At 30.1% G+C, this 23,944-nt stretch overlaps 1 protein-coding gene across 1 annotated transcript in view; it reads left to right on the top strand.

Annotated features, from left to right (window-relative positions):
- The window catches only part of LOC143255078 (uncharacterized), a 28,991-nt gene that overhangs the window by 388 nt on the left and 4,659 nt on the right, over nucleotides 1-23,944 (top strand). Inside the window, exons 2-6 of the mRNA XM_076510170.1 lie at nucleotides 7,640-7,721; nucleotides 10,929-11,057; nucleotides 15,669-15,729; nucleotides 17,936-17,998; nucleotides 19,676-19,721. Of these exons, the coding sequence (XP_076366285.1) occupies nucleotides 7,640-7,721; nucleotides 10,929-11,057; nucleotides 15,669-15,729; nucleotides 17,936-17,998; nucleotides 19,676-19,721 (381 nt within the window). The remainder of the gene's footprint in view (nucleotides 1-7,639; nucleotides 7,722-10,928; nucleotides 11,058-15,668; nucleotides 15,730-17,935; nucleotides 17,999-19,675; nucleotides 19,722-23,944) is intronic.

The following is a 23,944-nucleotide window of genomic DNA, read 5'->3' as shown; positions in this document are numbered from 1 at the left end:
TGTTTTTAAATATCAGAGCTTGCGGAGGTAGAAGAAAGGATGAAATATCCCCTTGTTGACCATGATTGAGTACACAGACAAATTTTATTTCAAATTTGAAATAGTTGAAGTAGATACAATGTATGTTATATAGTGGTGATGTTATAGACATTAACGTATGGTATAAGTACTGTCATGTTACTGTGGTCACGTTTTAAGTAATTAAAATATTTATTAAATATTTGCTATGAATACAATACAGTTGAGTAAGCACAATTAATGTACAGCATGTTGTACCTATTATTATTAGTTTTAGATGTGGTGTCATGAAATTTATAGTTACAAAATTTAATTAAATGACTTTATCAGTATAGTTCAAGAAACTTGGTATTAAAATATACTATATAATTCAAATTTTAACATTATATAAATTTTAACTTTTTAATTTCCAAGAGAAATTCTCAGTTTTCTGTGTCATCATGCATAAGCTCCATTTTATCCATTTCATAATTTTGTAAATTCCAAAATAAGCTGCTGTAATGGATTTTCCTAAATCAACTTATTTAAGGGAAGCACAACATTAGCATCTGCAGTTTTTGATGTGTAGCCATTGTTTTGTATGTCTGGTAGTGATAAAGCTTAGTGAATATGCTCTAAACTGTAAAAAATATACCAAAATAAGTTACACAACTTGAGTTGTAGTTATGAAACATTGTGTCATAGCAACTATTTTTGTATTCTAACATCTGTATTTTGAAAATTACTTGAATTATTTTTGGATACCAAGAACAGTTCAGATTTCTACACTAGTGGAAGGAGTTCTACAAGCCCTCATTCTTTCTTCATTGTGAAATGTTTTCAACAAAAGCACTTAATATTTAAAATTTGTAAAATTCTCAGCTCAACCTAACAAAATTATAGAAACTAATATATCTAAATTTCACAGGCTGTACATGTCTTGTTCTGCATTGTACATAGTGTGTTTATATCTACTAGAAGTAAATAATTACACTGGCTCCTGCTCTGATTTATTGCTTTTTTGAATGCCTTTTTTGAAGGCCTACTCCAGTGGATAAAAAGGTATTAGAATAAAACCATAAAAGAAAATAGTTATTAAAAGGTTGACAGTTGAGTTGAAACTTACTGAACAACACTTACCTCAGTTTAAGAGGGTAAATGGCATTACTGATTTTATTTTTTAGTTATATGTTGATAATTTATTGACAGTCAAAAATCAAGTATGGTGTTAGTATCACGTTCAAAATATATGAAATTTTGCTGAAATATTAACAATGGTGTAAGAGGTCTAATTGTTATGTGACTTAAATATGAAAACCATATGATAAAGTAATTTTATTATTAGCATGAAAATCACCTTTAGCTCAGTAAAAGGTTTAGTAAGTTTTAGACACATCTATAATATGAATACTTTATCAAAAATCATATTTTATGTTTTCAACAAGCTTAATTATTAATAAAACTGCAAGTTTTGTGTGAACACATTTAGTATATTGTTTGTGAGCTCAGTGTTAATTGTAGTTTTTGGCAAGGTGCTGTATAGATATCAGTTTTATCTGTCAGCACAGTTACTGGAAGGACATTATCTGTAACCATCAATTAACTATCAGATAATCTGATCAGTTACTTTGTTAGTAAATTTATTTAATAGTGCATGCAAGCCAATTTGATGGATAGAAATATATATTAGGGCATTTTGTTTGGGAAGGTTCATCTAGAACCAGTTGTGTAATTTTCTTTAAATACATTTCAGATTTCAAACTAATGTTGTAGAGCAAAAAAAATGTTGTATGCCTTCAGAAGATATAACTGGCCAGCTGATAGGAATTTCCTGGAAGCGTTGCATCAAATTTTAGATATTTTAATTAAGAAAGTAATTAGTGTGTAATACTAAAACTGAATCCCAAATATTTATTTTTGTGTCATGTGGTACATGGAATGCAGCACTTGTTTGAATTAGATGTTTGTGATATCCAAATACAAAGTGTATAGAATATACAGATTTGATTAATAGTACAGTCCTGAACAACAGTGCAGAGTGTAATATGGAAAGTTTGTTTTTTTTCCTTTGCACTTCTGTTACTTGATCTTTTGGGTGATTGGCTATTGAAAGGAAAGGGAGTATAAAAATCTATGCAGTTTTTTAAACCTGTATCTTCACGGATAATAATCTAAGTGCACCGTAGTGTTAATTTTATCAATGATCTGAGTTAACTGGCTAGTTATGGCCTGGTAATCTGCCAATTTCCCTTACATTCAATTGAAACATTTCTATTTTGAGTTTTGAATAGGCCAAAGCCTATCTGCTTCTTTACAACACAGCTCTCAACAGGTTGCATAGTGCAAAAAATAGATGGCCTAGCCAGCACTTGCTTGACTCGCAATGACTAAAGTGAGTGATACAGATTCACAGGGGAAGCAAGGTGGCTACAATTTCTTTCAAGTAAACAGTACTGGCAAGTTTCCATTTCTTGTCAGCCAGAATTTAGTAATTGTATATGTATGATTATTTGGAATTCTTTATTGGTTTCTTATGAATTAGATAATCAGATAACCAATACTGACAAGGTAGAATATAATAAGAACCTCTTATCGTTTCTGTTATCTGAGATAATGTATTTCTTGAATTCATCTCTTCTATTTTGAAAATACTTACATACACCTGTTTTTCCTAATTGCATATCTATAATCAGTAAATAGCTCAATGTCCCCCTAGTGGTTTTTCCAGCCTCTGAGAGCTATTTATCCTGGAAATTCCTTTTGTGCTAGATTCTAAGATATTAGTGAGCTTAAAAATTGCATTGTTTTAGACTCAAATACAACTTAGGTACTAGGCTTGATAAAAGGGGTGAGATTATAATTTTCTATACTTTGTTTGCTATGTCGTTCTGTAAAAACAAAAATACTAGAGCACTTCAAGTAGCTGTTTCTAAAATAAAACATTCCTGGTTATTGCAAAATGCCAAAAATTAAGAAAATTGCCTGAAGATTAAAAATGTATTTGTAAATAGTAATAAAGTGCTTGTGTGTATGTTAAATGTATTATAATTGAAATGTAATTGTAATTTACAAAATACTGATCCACTAGAACACAAACAAGATGCGTCACTTTATGAAGACTGGTTTTATGCTCTTAGATACTGTAACATGAGTGTATATATGCCGATTCATTGTAATTTCTGTAATGTAGGCTATGCATCGTCAATGAAATAAAAATAAATATATATAGGTAGATAGTGTTATGACATTTAAACTAGTTAGATTAAGCATTTGTTTTTAATAATTTATAGTCAATGTAGAATGCAAAAATGCATAGTTTATACCTTATTTCCTGGCCTGGCATGGATAGATGGTTAAGGCACTCGGCTCATAATCCGAGGGTTCTGGGTTCAAATCTCTGTCACACCAAACATCCTCACTCTTTCAGCTGTGGGTGCGTTATAAGTAACGGTCAATCCCGCTATTTGTTGGTAAAAGAGTAGCCCAAGAATTGGTAGTGGGTGGTGGTGACTAGAGGGTGACTCCCTCTAGTCTTACACTGCTAAATTAGGGACAGCTAGTACAGATAGCCCTTATGTAGTTTTGTGCAAAATTAAAAACAAACCAAACCTTATTTCCTAATTTTTTATGGGTGTTACAAGGCTGTTCAAATCAGTGAAACCCATACAGAGATACAATAGGGAAATAACAGTTTTAAAGTTTTCTAAAACCACATTTTATAACTATCTGAAAGTTATAAAGATTTCATATGTGAAACTTTAAAAGTTTCTGATGCATATAATTAAAGTTACTTTGCATGTTGGATAGCCAGTATTCAAAAAGAAAAATAATGTGAAAACAAATCTTAAAACTTAATTACAAAATTTGATATTTTTCATATGAAGTCTTTGTGATGTTTATTGATAATCTGTCAAATTTCATGAAGGTACACTTTCTGTATTAGAAGTTGTAATGTGAAAACTGAAACAAGCACAAAATGGTTACAAGGTTGGTGATTCAGTCTGTAGCAGTGGAGTTAAAGCATGTTAGAAAGCTGTCCAGTCAAGCCTACTTATAAAATTCAGGTTCTAACTAAGCTTTCAGATAAAGCTGTTTATTTTACCTCCATATTTGGTATTAATGGTATTTTGATGACTTTCCAGTAATTTTAGTAGACTGATAGTAGAATCTCTCAAGTGAATGACAATTCTTTGATTTATATAGATCTTAAGACTTTTCTCTAGTTTTATTTCTTTGGTAATACCAGAAAATGTTGTGTTATTATATAAAAGTATACATGTGTGCTGATACTGATCCAAATTGTAAGAAGAACAGATTGGTAAGCTCACTGTGTGCTTTGGTTGCCTTTTGTAATGCATGATTTTTTTTTTTTTTGTTTAAAGGTTTACAGGAAAGTAAATGTAATAGAAGGTTCTTTGTCACATACTTGTTTTGTACTGTGATGAAAATGTCTCATTTTTGTAGTCTGATATGTGCATGATTTATTTGAAGAGGTTTGAAGCTTGAGACATCTCGGTAGTATACATACTTTAGGAATGTCTGGATTTGAACACCAATGCAGATTGTCAAAATCCAATCATGATATCAGCACAGATCTGATATTTCCTTCAGGTAACAGGCTTATGCATGATTATAATAATGTTAATTTCAGATTTATCCTTTGTCTTGTGTATGTGTAGATTTCATGTAAATGTTGCCATTGCTCCTTTGTCAGTTTCTTGGATATAATTCCAAAAATAGATCAACCGTACTGCAAAACACAGCTAATGATGCCGTCTGTGTGAAAAATTACTATTAAAGGAAATCAGCGGGTCCAGCGAGCCTACACAGGCCAACATGCTAAAATATTGTAAAATAACCATTTGTTTCAATTAATTTGTACAAGGGTGTAAGTGTCATCATATGTATACATACAAATTCTGCCTACACAGTATGGATATTGTGTAATGAGTTACTTATGGTGAATTATTAAAAATTACTTTGTTCCATTACTAGTGACCAGTATCAATAAGTCAATAGCATCCAATAAAAAAAACAGAAGCTTTATACTTTGATATTAATTTTATGACCACTAACTGGTGATATGTTTAAATTTGTTTCAGTACCTCAACAGTGATAATACACACAAGAAGCTACACTTTAGAGGCCTCTGTTATATTATACACCATTGCTTTGATGTTAAAGTAATTTTTACCATTAATTATTATCAGCAGTTTTTGACATGCTTATACTTGAAAAATAAAAACAAAACTGTAGACAAAATTAAACTGTGGTTTATATCATCTCATCTTCTGCATGTTAGAAACTATTGTGTTGATAGTGGTTAAAAATTTTTGGGTGGAAAGATACCTGCCAAAATTACCAATCCAGGTAGGATTTGGGGTACCCATTCAAACTATACTATAATATACTGAATCATTTAACCTAAATGCCAGCTTAAGTCTTAATTTTTGCTAGCAAACTCCAAATCTTCAATTATTCAAGAAAAATAGGAATAATTGTTATGCACATACAAATAAATAAGTCTGTAAGTAAGAAAGGAAAAGATAACAACATCCATGAAGGTACCACATGCTAATACTAGCCAATCCAACTTCAGAATACAAGTTTTTACGGTTTCCAGCAAAGTTACTTGAAAACATAGCTGAAATAGGCAATTACTCAAAGAAAAACTATATACATGTTTATGGCATAACCAGGTTCAATTAATCTAAGAGTTATGGATTAGATGATTCAATCAGGATATTGTTTATGAAATAGTATCAAACCTTTGAATAACTAAAAAACAAAGAGACTGGACACAAGGTAAAATAAAGAATCTTTATCAATAGATACAAACAAAGAATATGTACATATTCATCCCTTTCACTGAATTTCCTTCAATAGACACCACGTCAAAATCATGTAATACAAAGTTTAAATTCAACATTCCCTAGTTAGTAAGAAACACAATGCCCAGAATTTTCATTCAATTATAGTTATAACCTTGAAATACCACTTCAACTACCAATATAAGGCACTACTGTTGACATTCGTGTAACATTCTGGCATTTTTCAGCAAGATCTAGCTCCGTGCCACACATAGGAACTTGTGAAGAATTTTATGAATACAATGTGATTAAAGGTGCTGGACTGGCCTGGAAATTCTCCGGACTTAAATCCTATTGAAAATCTTTGCACGATTTGTAAAGAAAGACTTCAAGGAAAAGACTATACTACGAAAGATAAGCTAATTGAGGCCATAATTAATCCAAAAATTAATAAAGATTGCAGTCACCTTGTGGACTCAATGCCAAAGCGGATTAATGATCTTCTGAAAAATAAAGGCGGTCATATCATGTATTAATTTGTGAGTAATTTTTGGATTCTCAGAAATAAAACGCAAAAAAATGAAAAAATCGTAATTTTCTATCTTGTTTCAATTAATTTACACAAGGATGTAGGTTGTATGGACAAATGTTATGGCATCTCCAGCCAAATTTCATTATAACACTCTTAAGTAGATTACAAGATTAATCAGCCTGTCTGGCTATAAAAAAAATTAGAATAATTGATTGGTAGATTTTAGTTCAAGTATCTCAGTGAAGAAACTGTGATAATTCACCATTAACATTAGTGTTCTGCATGTTTCTCACTTTAACTGCAGTGAAGTTATGCAATGACTCTATGGCAATGATCACTGCATCATACCTTGAACTATGATGAGCAGCACATAGCTACAGTTGAAGTTAAACTAGTTATTACATAAATGTAGATATATTTTGAAGATACTTATATAGATATAATAATTGACATTTTAATGTTACAAATTACACAGTCATCAGGTTTGAGAGCTTCCTAAGAGTTATAGGCCTCACTTATGCCTAAGAATGTCAATTGTCCCATGCTACAAAATGGAAGTAACCACAAACTAATTGCATGTAGTGAATCACCTAATAATCATTTAACAAATACAACCTTTAAATGAACTATGCAAAACTTTCACCTTCTTAATTGATTCTTTGTCTCCTAAATTCATCACTGCCAATGGAAGGTGCTTGAGGATTTATTTATGCTGTTAAACTTAAGATCAATGTATCTGGCCTATTGCAGGAGTTCTATTTAAGAATGGTTTTTTGCTTACTGTTTTCTCTCAAACACATTAGTTTGTCTTCAACTCTGTTTACATTACTTTGACTTGAACTTTGCATACTTTTATTTTAATAACTGGGTAATAGTCATGATGGTTGGTATGCAGGAATCTAGGAACCTAGTGTAGACACTAGTTTATAGTTCAGACAAGTTTTGTTCTCTTCATGTTTGGAACAGAAAGCCTGGAAGGTGCAACAGTCTTCAATGGGAAATTGTCATAAATATTCTAATACAAATATACAATAAATTTAAAATTAGTATTCATTCATTTAGTAATTTTAAAATATAAAAAAGGTAAAATATTTGTGATAATACTGAATATTTTATTATAAAGTATAAATGTCTTACTCAAGAATATTAAAATTGAATTGTTTAGAAGATGCATCTTCTCATTTGTAAATTAAATGTGACAGTAATTTAACACAGTAAGTTTGTCATACAGTATATTTAATGGTGCCCAAAGTTAGTATTTTCAGTGTATGGTACCATTATTTCCTTAATATGTTTCTAGTACACAGCTGTGTATTAATACAGCGATTGTCTATATGCATCGTTTCTACATGTTTCATTCGTTCACAAAGTTTCATCGGAATGTAAGTGTATTTTATTACATATCAATTTTGATAATCTTAAAATGCTTTGTAAATGCTTATGTTTATGTAATGAATCTCTTTTTTTCATCAGAATGTATGTTTATTTTATTACATATCAATCTTGATAATCTTAAAATGCTTTGTAAATGCTTATGTTTATGTAATGAATCTTTTTTTTTTAAAGAGTAAAATAAGGAATTTAGAAATATACCATTTCTATATTATAAGCATTTTAACATCTATTACTGGAAAATTGTACTCACAAGTATCTTCTATCATTGTTCCTCAACATCTGCACACACTTTTAATATACCTCTGCCATCCAATAGTAATTTATACACTTTATTTCAAAATACTTTCACACATTTATTTTGTTACTTCCCTTTCTAATCTGTTTAAAAGATATTGAGAAATTAAAACTTTATATATTTGTGAATAATTGTTTTCAAAATATACTTACCTTTGCTGGCAATATAGCTATTTCTTGATTGTCATGGTTTTCAGTATTTGCTCATCTAATCATTGAGTATACTTGCTCTAGCCTTTGATATTCCACCTTTATGATCGATCTGATCATGATCATTTGTTATGTCCTGTTAGAGTTCTCAAGTGTTATGTGACTCGTACTAAATCATTTCGAGGTACTAAGAGTTGCTTGTTTTTTCATTGGTATCCTTCAATTTCCTGTACCTCTCCATTTACCCTGATTAGATGGTTTCCCAAATTGATTCCTGTGGTCTGTAATGGGTTAGGTTATTATTGCATGAGAGGAATTTTTTGGTATTACCATCTTATTCTGGGCTGCCACTCATGGGCTGTAGTGAGTAAAGCATGTCCTTGCCCATCTTCAAGTTGAATAAATGAAGGTTGGTTTACTTTCAAAAACATAGGGAACTTGGTTCACTTATTGTACTGTTTCCATAGCACTGTTCTTAAGGCCTCCTCAACATGTATTACCTCACAAATTCTATTAGTGGAACTTAGGAGTCTTTACTACCTCTTGTTTCCAGTCACTGAGGTGGTGCATAGAGGCTTTTTTTTCGAGTTGTTTGTGTTCCTCCACTCTTGGAGAAGAAGGCGAAGTTCTAGGTCCTTGTAACTATTTGGTTGAATTGTGCATAGCCCTTCACCTTGGTTAATGTTGGTTTCTAATATTGTTTATGGAAGAAGGTCCACTATCTCCTTATAATTCCAAGTACAAAGGGGTCCCATCCTCAGCCTTTGGTTGAGCACAGATACTACATCCTCTCCATACTTCCAAGAGCAAGTGGAGTACTCATTCCAGTTGGTTGGGGAATGAGGATGGTGTTCATAATTCCAGAGTGATGAGATCAGTTTCTTTGATTCAGTATAGTACAGTATACCCTCACCTATTTGCGGCCCCGCATATTCGCGGGTTAGGCTCTTAACCCTATCGCATCGTATGCCGGTATACCAGGCTAACGTCATAAAAACGAATGCTCGGTAAACCGGGTTTTTGTAGGTCATAGAGACTAAAAGCGCTTCTCGAGGGTATGTCTGTATTTACTCTCTCAAGCAGTTTTATCAATTGACGTCTTTATCGAACAATTATTACTGAATTGTACAGTACTGTATTATTATTACCTGAACTGTGCGTACTGTATTTATCTGTCTAAGTTTGCCTTTAAATTTGTTCCACTTTCTGTCAATTCTAATACATGTGTTGTAATGCGATAGAAAATGACTTTACGGTACAGTAATACAGTATGGGTAACTATACTATGTACGTTTCTTTTTGATTAAAATATTGTTGCAGTACAAAATTAAAATGTGTTTACATTATCATTACTACATTAGTGAAATACATGAGTGCATGCAATATTACTACATTATTACTGTATTAATGAGTAAGAGTGTCTTTATAAAGTGTCTGGGAAGCATTTAGTACCGTATATAATCTCATACATAGAAGTTTTAAAACTGCATCCAATATTCGCAGTTTTTCGCTATTCGCAGGGGGTTAAGAACGTAACCCCCGCGAATAGCGAGGTAATACTGTATATAAGATCCCATCATTCTGAAATTGGGATGCTTAATTTTGGACTTCTGCAAGTGAAGGAGAAAGTTTGTCCACTTTGTCATTATTATTTCTTGTGGTTTGAAATGCATCACTGTGGCTGTAGAGGGAAGGATGGAAATGTAAAATACGTGTATATATATATATAAAACATTGTGGTTCAATTTTGCCAGCCACCAACATGGATATAGCTACCACTACCACTTAATTCCAGCCCCTAGTTGTGGAACCTTGGTTATCTGGTAGGAGCTAGTCTGTATAAATGATTAGTCTTATTTTATTTCCCCTTTGATACAGGAACTAAATTCTACACAGAAAACATACATTTTCTGGATATAGTGTGGTTCCACCACTCTTGTATTGTCTTCATCTTGGTAAACTTCTCTATACAGATCCTTTCTGTATGGATAATGTCTGCAGTGGTGCTTCCACCTTCTTAGTGTGGGATTCTGCCTGTAATGTCATCAGATGGTATGTTCTGGAAGTTAAATGTTTCTCAAACTGATCATGTATTTTCAATATTACTTACCTCTCTTGACACCCCACCCCACCTCTCCATTAAAAGACATCTTATATCTTGAAAAAGTGATTATCTTACTGGAATGAGAATGTTTTTAACATTTATGATCCGGTCTACTTGAAGTAAACTTTCACATTCAACATTGTGATGTTAACACTTATGATCCAGTCTACTTGAAGTAAACTTTCACATTCAACATTGTGATGTTTCTAACATCTATGATCCAGGCTACTTGAAATAAATTTTCACATTGAATATTGTGGTGCTTGTAACACTTATGATCCAGTCTACTTGAAGTAATCTTTCACATTCAACATTGTGATGTTTCTAACACCTATGATCCAGTCTACTTGAAGTAAACTTTCACATTCAACATTGTGATGTTTCTAACACTTATGATCCAGTCTACTTGAAGTAATCTTTCACATTCAACATTGTGATGTTTCTAACACTTATGATCCAGTCTACTTGAAGTAATCTTTCACATTCAACATTGTGATGTTTCTAACACCTATGATCCAGGCTACTTGAAATAAATTTTCACATTGAATATTGTGATGCTTGTAACACTTATGATCTAGTCTACTTGAAGTAAACTTTCACCTTCAACATTGTGATGTTTTTAACACCTATGATGTTTGATTTTCAGGCAGTTGCTGCATGTGCTTTGTTTCTTGCTGCTAAAGTGGAAGAACAACCCCGTAAGTTGGAACACGTCATTAAAGTTGCTCACATGTGTCTCCATAGAGATGCTCCACCACTGGATACAAAAAGTGAGGTGAGCTGCAGGTTTAATAATAGAAGCATGTTACTGGTTGTGCAGAATAAGATACTTGTGTTCAAATCACTTCTTCTGAAAGGGATTAGAAGACATCTAGCTGAGATAACTAGTTATTAACTATTTTTTTTATTGTGTTCAGTTGGTTACATCAAATCCTAAATGACTTCTGGAAATTTACAGAAAATATTTCCATACATTTCTGGAACTCTCAAAAGAAAAATTAACCTTTTTATGTGTAACTGTTGTGTCATTACACTTTTATGTAATTACTTTTGTGTAATTAGTTGTTATGGAATTACTGTTGTGTCATTATTTTTTATGGTATTATTATTGTGTAATTACTTTTTATGGTAATACTGTTATGTCATTAGTTTTTTATGAAATTACTGTTGGATCATTACTGTTTTAGGAAATTATTTATTGAATTACTATTGTGTAGTTACATTTTATGGTATTGTTGTATCATTACTTTTTTATGGTACTATTGTTGTGTCATTACTTTTTATGAATTACTGTTTGGCATTACTTTTTTATGGTATTGTTGTGACATTACTTTTTTATGGAATTACTATTGTGTCATTACTTTTTTATCAAATTACTGTTGTGTCATTACTTTTTTACAAAATCACTGTTGTGCTACTTTTTTATGGAATCACTGTTGTGTCAACTTTTTATGGTATTATTGTTGTGTCATTACATTTATGGTATTATTGTGTTATTACTTTTTATGCAGTTACTGTTGTAGCATGACTTTTATGGAATTACTGTTGTGGCATGACTTTTATAAAATTATTGTTTTGTCATTACTTTTTTGCAAGTATTGTTGTGTTGTTACCTTTTTATGAAATCACTGTTGTGTTACTTTTTTATGGAACTAATTTGTTGTGTCATTACTTCATGAAGTTACTGATGTATCATTTCTTTTTTATGGAATTATTGTATATCACTTTTATGAAATTGATGTTGTGGTATGGCTTTTTTATGGAATTATTGTTGTGTCATTACTTTTGCATTGAATTACTGTTGTGGCATGTCTTTTATGGAATTACTATTGGCTCATGACTGTTTTATGGAATTATCGATGTGTCATTAATTTTTATGGAATTACTGTTGTGACACTACTTTTGTAGAACTAATGTTGAGTAGTTACTTTTTTATGGAACTGTTGTGGCATGACTTTTTATGGGATAATCAATATATCATTAATTTTGTACAGAATTACTCTTGTGGCATGACTTATGGAATTATTGTTGTGCAATTAATTTTTTTAAGGAATTGCTGTTCTGCAATATCGTTTTATGGAATTACTGTTGTGTGATTACTTTTTATGGAATTACCATTGTGGCATGACTTTAATGGAATAACTGTTGTGTAATTACTTTTTATGGAATTAGTGTTGTGTTATGACTTTTATAGAATTATTTTTGTGGCATGACTGTTTTATAGAATTATCAGTGGTCATTAATTTTTATGGAATTACTGTTATGGCACTACTTACAGAATTAATGTTGCATAATTGCTTTTTATGAAATTATTTTTGGATAATTACTTTTATGGAATTATTCTGTCATTTTATTATGGAATTATTGATGTGCCATTAATTTTTTATGGAATTTCTGTTCTGGAATTACTTTTTTATGGAATGTCTGTTGTAGAATTACTGTTGTGGCATGATTTTTTTATGGAATTACTGTTGTGTCCTTACTCTTTGTGCAGTTACTGTTGTGTAGTTACCTTTTTGTCAAATCACTGTTGTGTCATTACTTTTTTTATGAAATTATTGTTGTGTCGTTACTTTTTATGCAATTACTGTTGCAACATGACTTTTATGGAATTACTGTTGTGTCATTACTTTTCATGGAATTATTTTTCTGTCATTAATTTTTTATTGAATTACTGTTGTGTCATTGCTTTTTAGGAAATTACTGTTGTGCCATTATTTTTTATGAAATTATTGTTCTGTAATTACTTTTATGGAATTATTGTTATTTCATTATTTTATTATGTAATTATTGATGTGTCATTAATTTTTTATGAAATTACTGTTTTGGCATGATGTTTTTATGGAATTATTCTTGTAATTACTTTTTCATGGAATTACTATTGTGTCATTACTTTTTTATGGAAATACTGTTGTGGCATGACTTTTATGGAATTGTTGTTGTGTCATTACTTTTTTATGGAATTAGTGTCGTGTAATTACTTTTTATGGAATTGTTGTGTCATTTGTTTTTTTTATGAATTATTCTTGTGTAATTACTTTTTTATAGTATTACTGTTGTGTAATTATGTTTTTATGGAATTATTGTTGTATTACTTTTTATGGAATTACTATTGTGTCATTAATTTTTGTATAATTATTGTTATGGCATGATTTTTTATGAAATTGCTGTTGAGTTATTACTTTTTGATGGAATTACTCTTGTGTAATTATATTTTTTATAGAATTACTATTGTGTTATTAATTTTGGTATAATTACTGTTATGGCATCATTTTTGTATGGAATTACTATTGTGTAATTACCTTTTTATGAAATTATTGTTGTATTACTTTTTTATGGAATTACTATTGTAGTCATTACTTTTTTACATAATTATTGTTGTGTCATTATTTTTGTATGGAATTACTGTTGTGCCTTGACTTTTTCATTTTTGAAATGGAGAACACAGAAGTTTTTTAACAGTTGGAAGTTCAATATTTAGTGTGATAATCTGTTGACATTTGTACAGCTTTTTCAGGATACTTTAGTGAGTTTGAGACAGATTCTTATATACAGATATCTCATGATAATGTGATGCCTTTGTGACATAAATTATTTACTTACTGTTATGAGATAGCCTGTCAACATTTAGTTTGTATTCATGTATACACAGATATCTGAGGTTTTTATATTGACTTTGTGACATAGATTATGTACTTACTATTGTGAAATAGCCTGTCAAGAAGTCTTATTTCAATGTGTACATCTGTTTATATCAAGTCCTACTTTATTCATTTTCATTCAAGGTTATTGTTTAGTAAAGTTGTCAAATATTAATAAACACAGCATCTAATACTTATGTTCGTTTACTGCAAGTTTGAAGGTAAGCAATAGCTAAGGAAGATTATTTTATTATGTTTAACAATAAAACACAGAAGTTGGAACCTGAGAAGTATATTACCTGACCTCTTCTCTGTTTAAAAATACAGTTTTGTTAATGTACATAATTTGATGTTTGTAAATTGATAACTGTCCATTTGTTACCATTGGGTTGTTTGATAAAATTACAAGTTTTTATATTAAAATTTGTCATTTATAGGGATAAGGTACCTGTATTTTTTATGACTTCATATATATACCATTGGAAAACTAAAGTTTTCTTCTATTTATTTTTCTAAAACTTTATTTCCAATATTTCAGACTCTAACATTTAATGGTGGGAAAAAACTGAGCATTAGTCTTGTGCATGAATTCAAATTTGGTTATAATAGATCACAATATGTAATACATAATAATATCACAAATAGATCACATTATGTAATACATAATAATATCACAAACAGATCACAATATGTAATACATAATACATCACAAACAGATCACAATATGTAATACATAATACATCACAAGTAGTTCACAATATATAATATGCAATACATCACAAACGGATCACAGTACATAATATATAATACATCACAAACAGATAACAATATCAATCAAGAATGGGGGCAAAGAAACTACCCCTGAATGTACAATAAAATGTTGGTTCCAAAAGTTTCATGTGGAAAGAAACCCATGCCAAACTGTTTGAAAAATGGTACAAGAACTGTGTGTTGGCATTTCCACAATTTCAGACCATCATGAGCAAATTGGAAAAGTGAAAAAGCTTGACAAATGGGTTCCACACAAACTCATAGAAAATAAGAAAAATTGCTTTTTTTAACTATTCTCTGTGCTGATTTTGCACAATAGAAATGACCCATTTCTTAATCGAATTGTCATCTGTGACAAAAAGTGGATCCTTTATGAGAACAGAAAGTGATCTTGTGCAATTGCTAAACTGTAACGAAGCTCCACAACACTTCCCAAAGTCAAAGTTGCACCAACAGAAGATTATGGTCACTGTATGGTGGTTTGTGGATGGTATTATTCGTTGCAGCTTTCTCAACTAGGGATAGAATACCTCTGCAAGAGTTTGCTCCAAGAATTTGAAGAAATTCATAGTATGATAAGATGTTGGCATTAGTCAATTGAAGAGTACCAATCTTGCTACATGATAATGCTTGGCCACATGCTGCTCAAATGACATTCCAGAAGCTCAGCAAATTGGGCTAAGAAACATTTCCTCATCCTCCTTACTTCCCAGACATGTTGCTCACCAACTACCACATTTTCAAGTGGACAAATTTTTTACAGCAACAACAGAGCAGCAACAGAGAATAGCTTTAAAGAATTGGAGTTCTAGGGCTTCAGAGTTTTATAATCGTGGCATATATAATCTTATTTCTTGTTGGCAAAAGTGTATAGATTGATCAAGTTGCTTCTTAATCTTTCATTAAAGTTAAAATTTAAAATCTACTATTATTTTTTACGTAGCCTAATATTATTTTTCTTTCTTTTTTTAAAGACATATATGGAGCAAGCCCATGAACTTGTTTGCAATGAAAATATATTACTACAAACATTAGGTAAGTGATTACTTTAGACAGTAATTACTGTGGGGTATAACTGTTTAGTCTGTGGATAAAGATAATTCTTATTATAGCTAGTCTTGTGTGGCTTTAAGTAGAGTTGTGTTTCAGGTAAACTCTTGTGATATACGTGTTAACAATAATATGAAAGATATTGATTATTTACAGTACAGTAGCTTGTAATGACTGCTTTTTTATTCATAGAAAAATAAACTTGTATTTGATTAGAGAATCACATTTATAGCTGTAAAAACTAGTAAAGGGTAGATCTAAGTGATTAAGCAGTATAAGTCATTATATAAATTTGTGCGTTGTAAAAGAATCAATTAAGATAACAGGGGAATTGATGTGATGAAATTAAGAAGTTAATTAAATTGGTGTTTTCAGTTGTTCCATGTAATCAAAATATGGAAAAGTTGTAATATTTTCAATTATTTACAGTTTATTCAGCTCACAAAAATAATTAATTAATTCAAATTAATGTGTCTGATTGTTACTATTTTACTAACTGTTAAAATTTCATGAGAGAATGATTCATTAGTTGATTGTAATCTATTATCAGATTCCACAACTCATTGATCTATATTGAACAATAGACTATATACCAGAGACATTTCTGTATGTGTTAAGAGTTGTAGGTTGTTCACACAATAAATTTCAGAGTTTTAAAAGCAGATGTTTGGTAGTCAGACACACTTGAAGTGAAACATCTGTCTGAGAGTTGTAGCATAAGAAATACTTTTATCATGTTAAAACTCAGAAACACTTTACAGTAAGAACTAGTCTCTAATTTATCAACATTAAAATAAAATTAAATTAAATGTTAATTTGGAAGTTTAAAAGTTTAAATATTTAAAGAGATTCATGGCATAATAAATAACCAAAACTTAGTCAAAAGTTCCAGGAATATTTATTGTTCTCAATGAAAAGTGGTGAAGTATTTTTCCTGTCTAGTAAAGAGAATGAATAAAAGAAACGTAAAGAAATTGTTTAGTAGATATGTCAGAAAAAAGGCTAGTGAATTCAAACAGCATATATATATTAATGATACAAACTACGAGATACAAACCTCGTATTTTACACATTCTTTATCGCTCCTGTTTTAATTTGTGGTCAGTCAGTAGATAAGTTGTAATGAATAGAGGTTTTAAAAAGTCTATTCCTTTGAAAATCTGTTTTGAGAGATTGTGAATCTTTTTAGCTGTTCTGATACTTAACATTATTGGTATTTTGGTAGAGTTGTGAATGGTTTTAACTGTTCTGATAAGACTAGTGAATGGTTTTAACTGTTCTGGTGGACTCCTGAATGTTTTTAGCTGTTCTGGTTAGGTTTTTGTAACCCTATATTTTTAATCACATTTATTAGATTGAATTAATCTTGTCTATTCTTGATACACACAAAATATAAAGTTGTATAGTATGTATGATAAACATTTTGTGTCTAGGAATGAGATTGTATTTCATGTGTTTCTTATTGACTCACAAATAATTTCTTGGTTGACACTGAAAATGTGCAACATTATTGTCTACAAATATTTAGTAAATAAGTCAGTTTGTTTCCTGTAAATGTAACAGACATTATGTTGTTTTGGTTCTAAATGTATTTAGTATTTATTTGAAAATATCAGTTAATTCACCAGGTGCTTGGTGGAACTCAGTTACAGAAATGAGGAGAATACAGAGAGAGATGAACATTTTATAAAATAATTGTTGAATAGACAGTTAATTGTATCTTAGAATGGCTGGTATGGGTATTAACACTTTTATTGATAAGCGGAGAACATTGTTGCAACCTATCAATAAAAGTGTTAATACCCATACCAGCCTGTCTGATATATTTTTATTTCAAGTGGATTTCTCGTCATCAAGAGGACAGTTAATTGTATTTATTCTCCTCAATTCTGGCCCACTATAATTGTGTATTATTTCTTTCTGTTTAAAGAGAACTTTCAGTATTCTGTTCCTCCAGTATAGACAGCTTGTGTGTAAAGGGTTAATAAACACATCATACAGAATCATGTGATAAAATAATTCATTTGTGTGAGCAAGTACAAAAGTTGTATTTATTAAAAGTGTTTACTGCTGTGTACTTGAAATATTGAAAGGTTTAATGATTTTCAGTGAAATATTTAAAAAGATACATATTTGTAATGTTGTATAAGATGAAACATGCAGTAACATTTCTAAACTGAATTTTTTGTAGGTTTTGAGATAGGAATTGACCATCCTCACACGTACGTAGTCAAATGTTGCCAGCTGGTTAAAGGTGAGTGGTTGCAGTACAACATAATTTAGTGTAAGTAAGGTGTTTATAGACATATTAACGTATTAAGGATACAAGTCTAATAATCTCAGGTTCATTCTCAAATACAAAATAAGTTGTTCTTTTTATTTTATTACATATCTGAATTTGGTGAACTTTATAAAGTTTGAAGGGGAACACCATTTATATATGGTGGTGCAGAATTCCAAGTTGTACAGTCCTTTAGATCTAGACATATTGGTTTAATGTTTGATTTGTCCTATTTGTTAGTGATATTCCTGTAAGAAAAGAATGTTCTTGTCAATATTTTACTCCAGAAAAACTGTAAGTTATTATTACAGTATTTATTACAGTATTACCTGAAATTCATAACATTTTATAATATGATATGTGACAAATGATTCCTAAGACTGTTATAGCACAACACAGTTCATAAGTTATTATAACATGCGAGTTGAGAAATGATTAATATTTAGTATAATAGGTAATATAATACAATTCATAGTTATTACTGTAACTATTGTTTCAACTGTTTACAGTTCACTTTAACAAATATCTCAAAGTTTATACCAATCGCTCATGCACTGTTTGTATTTCATTCATGACTATTTTTGTCATACAAGGTAGTTCACGACACAACAGTGTGATGTAGTCACTGGAATTTAGCTTCAGTGTTGTTTTTGTCATGACTATTTGTGATGTGGTTACTGGAACTTAGCTTCAGTGTTGTTTCTGTCATGACTGTTAGTGATGTAGTTACTGGAACTTAGCTTTGGTGTTGTTTTTGTCATGACTATTTTTGTGGTACAAGATAGTTCATGACACAACACTGATGTAGTTACTGAAACTTAACTTCAGTGTTGTTTCTGTCATGACTATTTTTGTGATACAAGAGGGTTCATGACAGAAATAACACTGAACTAAGTTACTGGAACTTAGTTCAGAATTTCTTTCGTAAACAGCATTTGTGTGATGTGAAAATGTTCCTGACACATCACTGATGTAGTTACTGGATGTAATGTTCATAGATTTGTTTATGGCCACAATTATGAATTTATTTCAATGTTTTTGTAAAATGAAAAAATAATTCACATTTATAGACACTTAAGCCATTTCATTGTAACATGAGAGAGAACATTTAGTTAGTTTTGTATTTTATACATGTTATATTAAAAATATTCTTGGTATGTATATAAAATAACTCTTAAACTGAGTTATCACAAATCTGTAACATATGATTTTGTTTTGTTTCATACTGTATGGAGAAAAAGTTTATTTAAATGTAAGAGAGAAAGTTATTTTCTTGTTACAGTAACATTTAAGGTGGATAATACTTCTACTAAACAAACCATTATTTGATTTTGAAATTTTGGTAAAGTGTATCACATGCCTAACTTAAAAATACAAGTCATTTTCACTTTAAAATATTTATTTGAAAATATACAAGTTTTTTTTTATATTAAAACAATTACTTGTAGGTTCTTATGAATATATAGAGTACTTCTTGTATATTGGAAGTAATTTATATGATATCACTTGTTCAAATCTAACAATTGTTTTTCAAAGTAGTTTCTAGTGTTAGATCACAGTTGTTTGGTGGTCTAACATTTTTTTTTTTCCCCTTCCTCTCGGTGCCCCTGATCTGCCTGTGTCTGGTTTGGCTGGAACTCCTGCACACAGCAAGCAAGGACATTGCCCAGACCTCCTACTTTTTGGCCACTGACAGGTTGTGTTTAAATTACTATCTTGTGTTTCTTGATATTTAGAGATTTTTTCCAGACTTGTAGCTACCTCACTAGTTCATCAGCTACCAGTATATCTTTGTACAGTCTAGTTGGATCCTTTTTTAATATTATTTTCTGATGTGTGACTTACTGGTGTAAGTATGTTTCATTAAAATATTAATATTCCAAATCAAAACCACAGTCACTCTTGCTAGAAGCCTGATTGGCTATTTTACTCTAATACCAAGTTCCGTTAAGACTAATTAATTGGCTATTTTACTGTAATAGTAAGTTCCATTAAGTCTAATTTGGCTATTTTACTATAATACCAAGTTCCATTAAGACTATTTTGGCTATTTTACTGTACTACCAAGTTCCATTACTTGATGAAGTTTTCTGTATTATTCAAAGAGAGGATTGGGAGTAATTTGTTTGTAATATTCTGCCAAAAGATACAGATGTAGTTTCTTTAAGTACTGTTTGTACTTGATCATGCTTTGTTTTCTAAGGAACATTCATACATGATCTGTTTAAAGTATTCTTTGTACTTGTTTGTGTTCTGTTTTTTAAGTACTCTTTGTACTTGATCATGCTTTGTTTTCTAAGGAACATTCATACATGATCTGTTTAAATTATTATTTGTACTTGGTCATGTTTTGTTTTTTAAGAAATGTTCATACATGATCTGTTTAAAGTATTCTTTGTACTTGGTCATGTTCTGTTTTTTAAGTACTCTTTATTCACTGTCACATATGATATTCTAAAGTTTCTCTTATTAATACTGGTATCTTACAGGTGATATTCTGATTTTTGTGTTATATGTGGTATTTTACTGCTGATATCCTAATGTTTCTTATTATACCTTATACAGGTGATATTCTAATTGTTATGTTATTATATCTTGTATCTTACAGCTGATGTTATAATGTTTTTGTTATTATACCTGATATTCTAATGTTCCTATTACAGGGTGTTCGGAAAGTCACTGTGCAGTTTTGTCTGTTAATAAATATATAAGTGCACAGTGACTTTCTGAACACCCTGTAGTATGCCTTGTATCTTACAGGTGATATTCTAATCTTTCTGTTGTTGTACCTGATATTCTAATTTTTGTTATTATACGTGGCATCTAACAAGTGATATCCTAATGTTTCAGTCTTTATACCTGGTATTGTACAGGTGATATCCTATTTTTTGTGTTATTGTACATGTATCTTACTGATATTTTAATGTTTCTATTATTATACTTGGTATCTTACAGGTGATATTCTGATGTTTCTCTTATTATACCTGATGTCCTGCAGTTGATATTCTAATATTTCTGTTATTATACCTGATATCCTGCAGCTGATATTCTTATGTTTCTGTTATGATACGTGATATACTAATCTTTCTGTTATTATGTGTGGTATCATACAGGTGATATTGTAATGTTTCTTTTATAATACATGGTATCTTATAGGTGATATCCTAGGGTGTCTCCTCTTACACCTAATATTTTACAGGTAATATTCTGATATCTAACAGGTCATATCCTGATAACTCTTATTCTACCTGATATCTTACAGGTGATATTCTAATGTTTCTGTTCTCTTACATGGTATCATACAGGTGATATTTTAATGTTTCTGTTTTCTTACATGGTATCATACAGGTGATATTCTAATGTTTGTGTCTTATTGGTGATATACTAATGTTTCTGTTGTTATATATGGTATCTAACAGATGATATTCTTATAACTTTTATACTATATACCTGATATCTTAAAGGTGATATTCTAATGTTTGTGTTATTATACATGGTATCTAATAGATTATATTCTGATAACTCTATTATACCTGTTATCTTACAGGTGGTATTCTAATGCTTCTGTTAGTATACCTGGTATCTTATAGGTAATATTCTAATTTGTCTTTTATTATACATGGTATCTAAAAGATGATATTCTAATGTTTCTATTATTGCACCTGATATCTTACAGATGTTATTCTGATGTTTCTGTTATTATATTTGATATCTTATAGGTGATGTTCTGATTTTTCTGATTTTAATAACTGCATCATTGGTATATTTTTGATGGTGATATGATAAGATGTTTAAGATCTGTGACATTTCTGGTAACTCGAAGTATCAGTTCAAGTGCATTGTTTTGAAATGGCACATATGATTATTGTGAAGCAGTGGCAGTGTTTCATGTATGGAAGACTTATGTTGACCCAATATTGGCTTACTTTCTTGCTGTAATTTATATGTTCTACAACAATAAACCAGATAAGTCACTTCTGTTTTACCAGATTACATACCACTGTTTTGTATTACTTTTCAATATCTAACTGACTGTTAATAGACATAGGTAAAAGATCTGATTAGTCTTAGATGTGCTTAGAGGTAGATAAGTTTGGTTTTGTTGTTTAAATGTACATCTTCATGCTTTTCATTGTAGACATTTCAAGTTCTTGTTTTCTGTAAGTGCTGTTTTCTACTTAGTGAAATTATGACTTATTTTGTCTTGAATAAGTATGTATTGTTTTGGGGTTTAAATTTAAGTGAACACTATAATAAACTGATGTAACAAAATCATATAATTAAAATTAGTTTTACTGGTTTGTTTACAAAAAAAAAATTCAAATTATTTTTACCAGGGTGAACTGTGTAATAACAGATATTGTATAAATCAATTACAAATATATATAAATCTAACAAACAAGTAATGAAATGAATTTATAAAAACACAAATCAGGATGAAGGTACATATAAACATACACAAGTAAGTTGGATGAAGATATGTATATAAAAACACAAATCAGGATGAAGGTACATATAAACATACACAAGTAAGTTGGATGAAGATATGTATATAAAAACACAAATCAGGATGAAGGTACATATAAACATAGACAAGTAAGTTGGATGAAGATATGTATATAAAAACACAAATCAGGATGAAGGTACATATAAACATAGACAAGTAAGTTGGATGAAGATATGTATATAAAAACACAAATCAGGATGAAGGTACATATAAACATACACAAGTAAGTTGGATGAAGATATGTATATAAAAACACAAATCAGGATGAAGGTACATATACTTGTAAGTTGGTATGATGTAGGTTTGTATGTGATTACACACAAGTTTGAATGAGGATATATCTGTAAACACAAGTTAGTTATGATGAGAAATTGTAATAACTAAATTCAATGTACACTGTTTTTTGAGTAACATTTAGCAGTTTTAACCATATCTATTACAAATATGGTGTTTGTTGTATAGTTTGATTTGTAAAATTAAGAACTTGATTCATAGTTTTAACCGTATCTGTTATAAATACAGTTAACAAATGAGGTGAATGTTGTATAGTTTGATTTGTTTAATTAATAATGTTATTTGTAGTTTTAACTGTATCTGTTGTAAGTATAGTTAACAAATGTGGTGTTTGTTGTGTAGTTTGATTTGTTACATTAAGAACATTATTAGTAGTTTTAACCTTATCACTTACAAATATAGTTAACAAATCTAGTGCTTGTTGTGTAGCTTGATTTATTACATTAAGAACTTGATTCCTAGTTTTAACCATATCTGTAAAAAATATAGTTATCAAATGTGGTGTTTTTTGTATAGTTGGATTTGTTACATTAAGAACTTGATTAGTAAGTAGTTTTAATCATATCTGTTAGAAATAAATTTAAAAAATGTGGTGGTTGTATAGTTTTATTTCGTAAATTAAGAACATGATTAGGAGATTTAACCACATCTATTTTATATATATATATATTTAACCAATGTGGTGCTTGTTGTATAGTTTGATTTGTTAAATTAACAACATTATTAGTAGTTTTAACCTTATCACTTACAAATATAGTTAAAAAATCTGGTGGTTGTTGTGTAGAGTGATTTCTTAAATTAAGAACTTGATTCATAGTTTTAACCACATCTGTTATAAATACAGTTAACAAATATGGTGGTTGTTGTATAGTTGAATTTGTTACGTTAAGAACATGATTAGTAGTTTTAACCATATGTGTTGCAAATATAGTTAACAAATGTGGTGGTTGTTGTATAGTTTGATTTGTTAAATTAAGAACGTGAAAATGTCATTGTAAAATTGTGGGATAAAAACCGTGTTAGTTACAGTTGTGGTTTAGGAATATATAAAACTGTTAAATTAAAGCACAAAAATGTTTATATATGAAATTAATAACTATTACATGAAAATATTAATT

This window comes from Tachypleus tridentatus, chromosome 7 (assembly GCF_004210375.1).
Source record: "Tachypleus tridentatus isolate NWPU-2018 chromosome 7, ASM421037v1, whole genome shotgun sequence".
Classification (NCBI taxonomy): Eukaryota; Metazoa; Arthropoda; class Merostomata; order Xiphosura; family Limulidae; genus Tachypleus; species Tachypleus tridentatus.
Note: the sequence above shows the minus strand (reverse complement) of the source record. Positions and strands in the feature narration are given on the sequence as shown.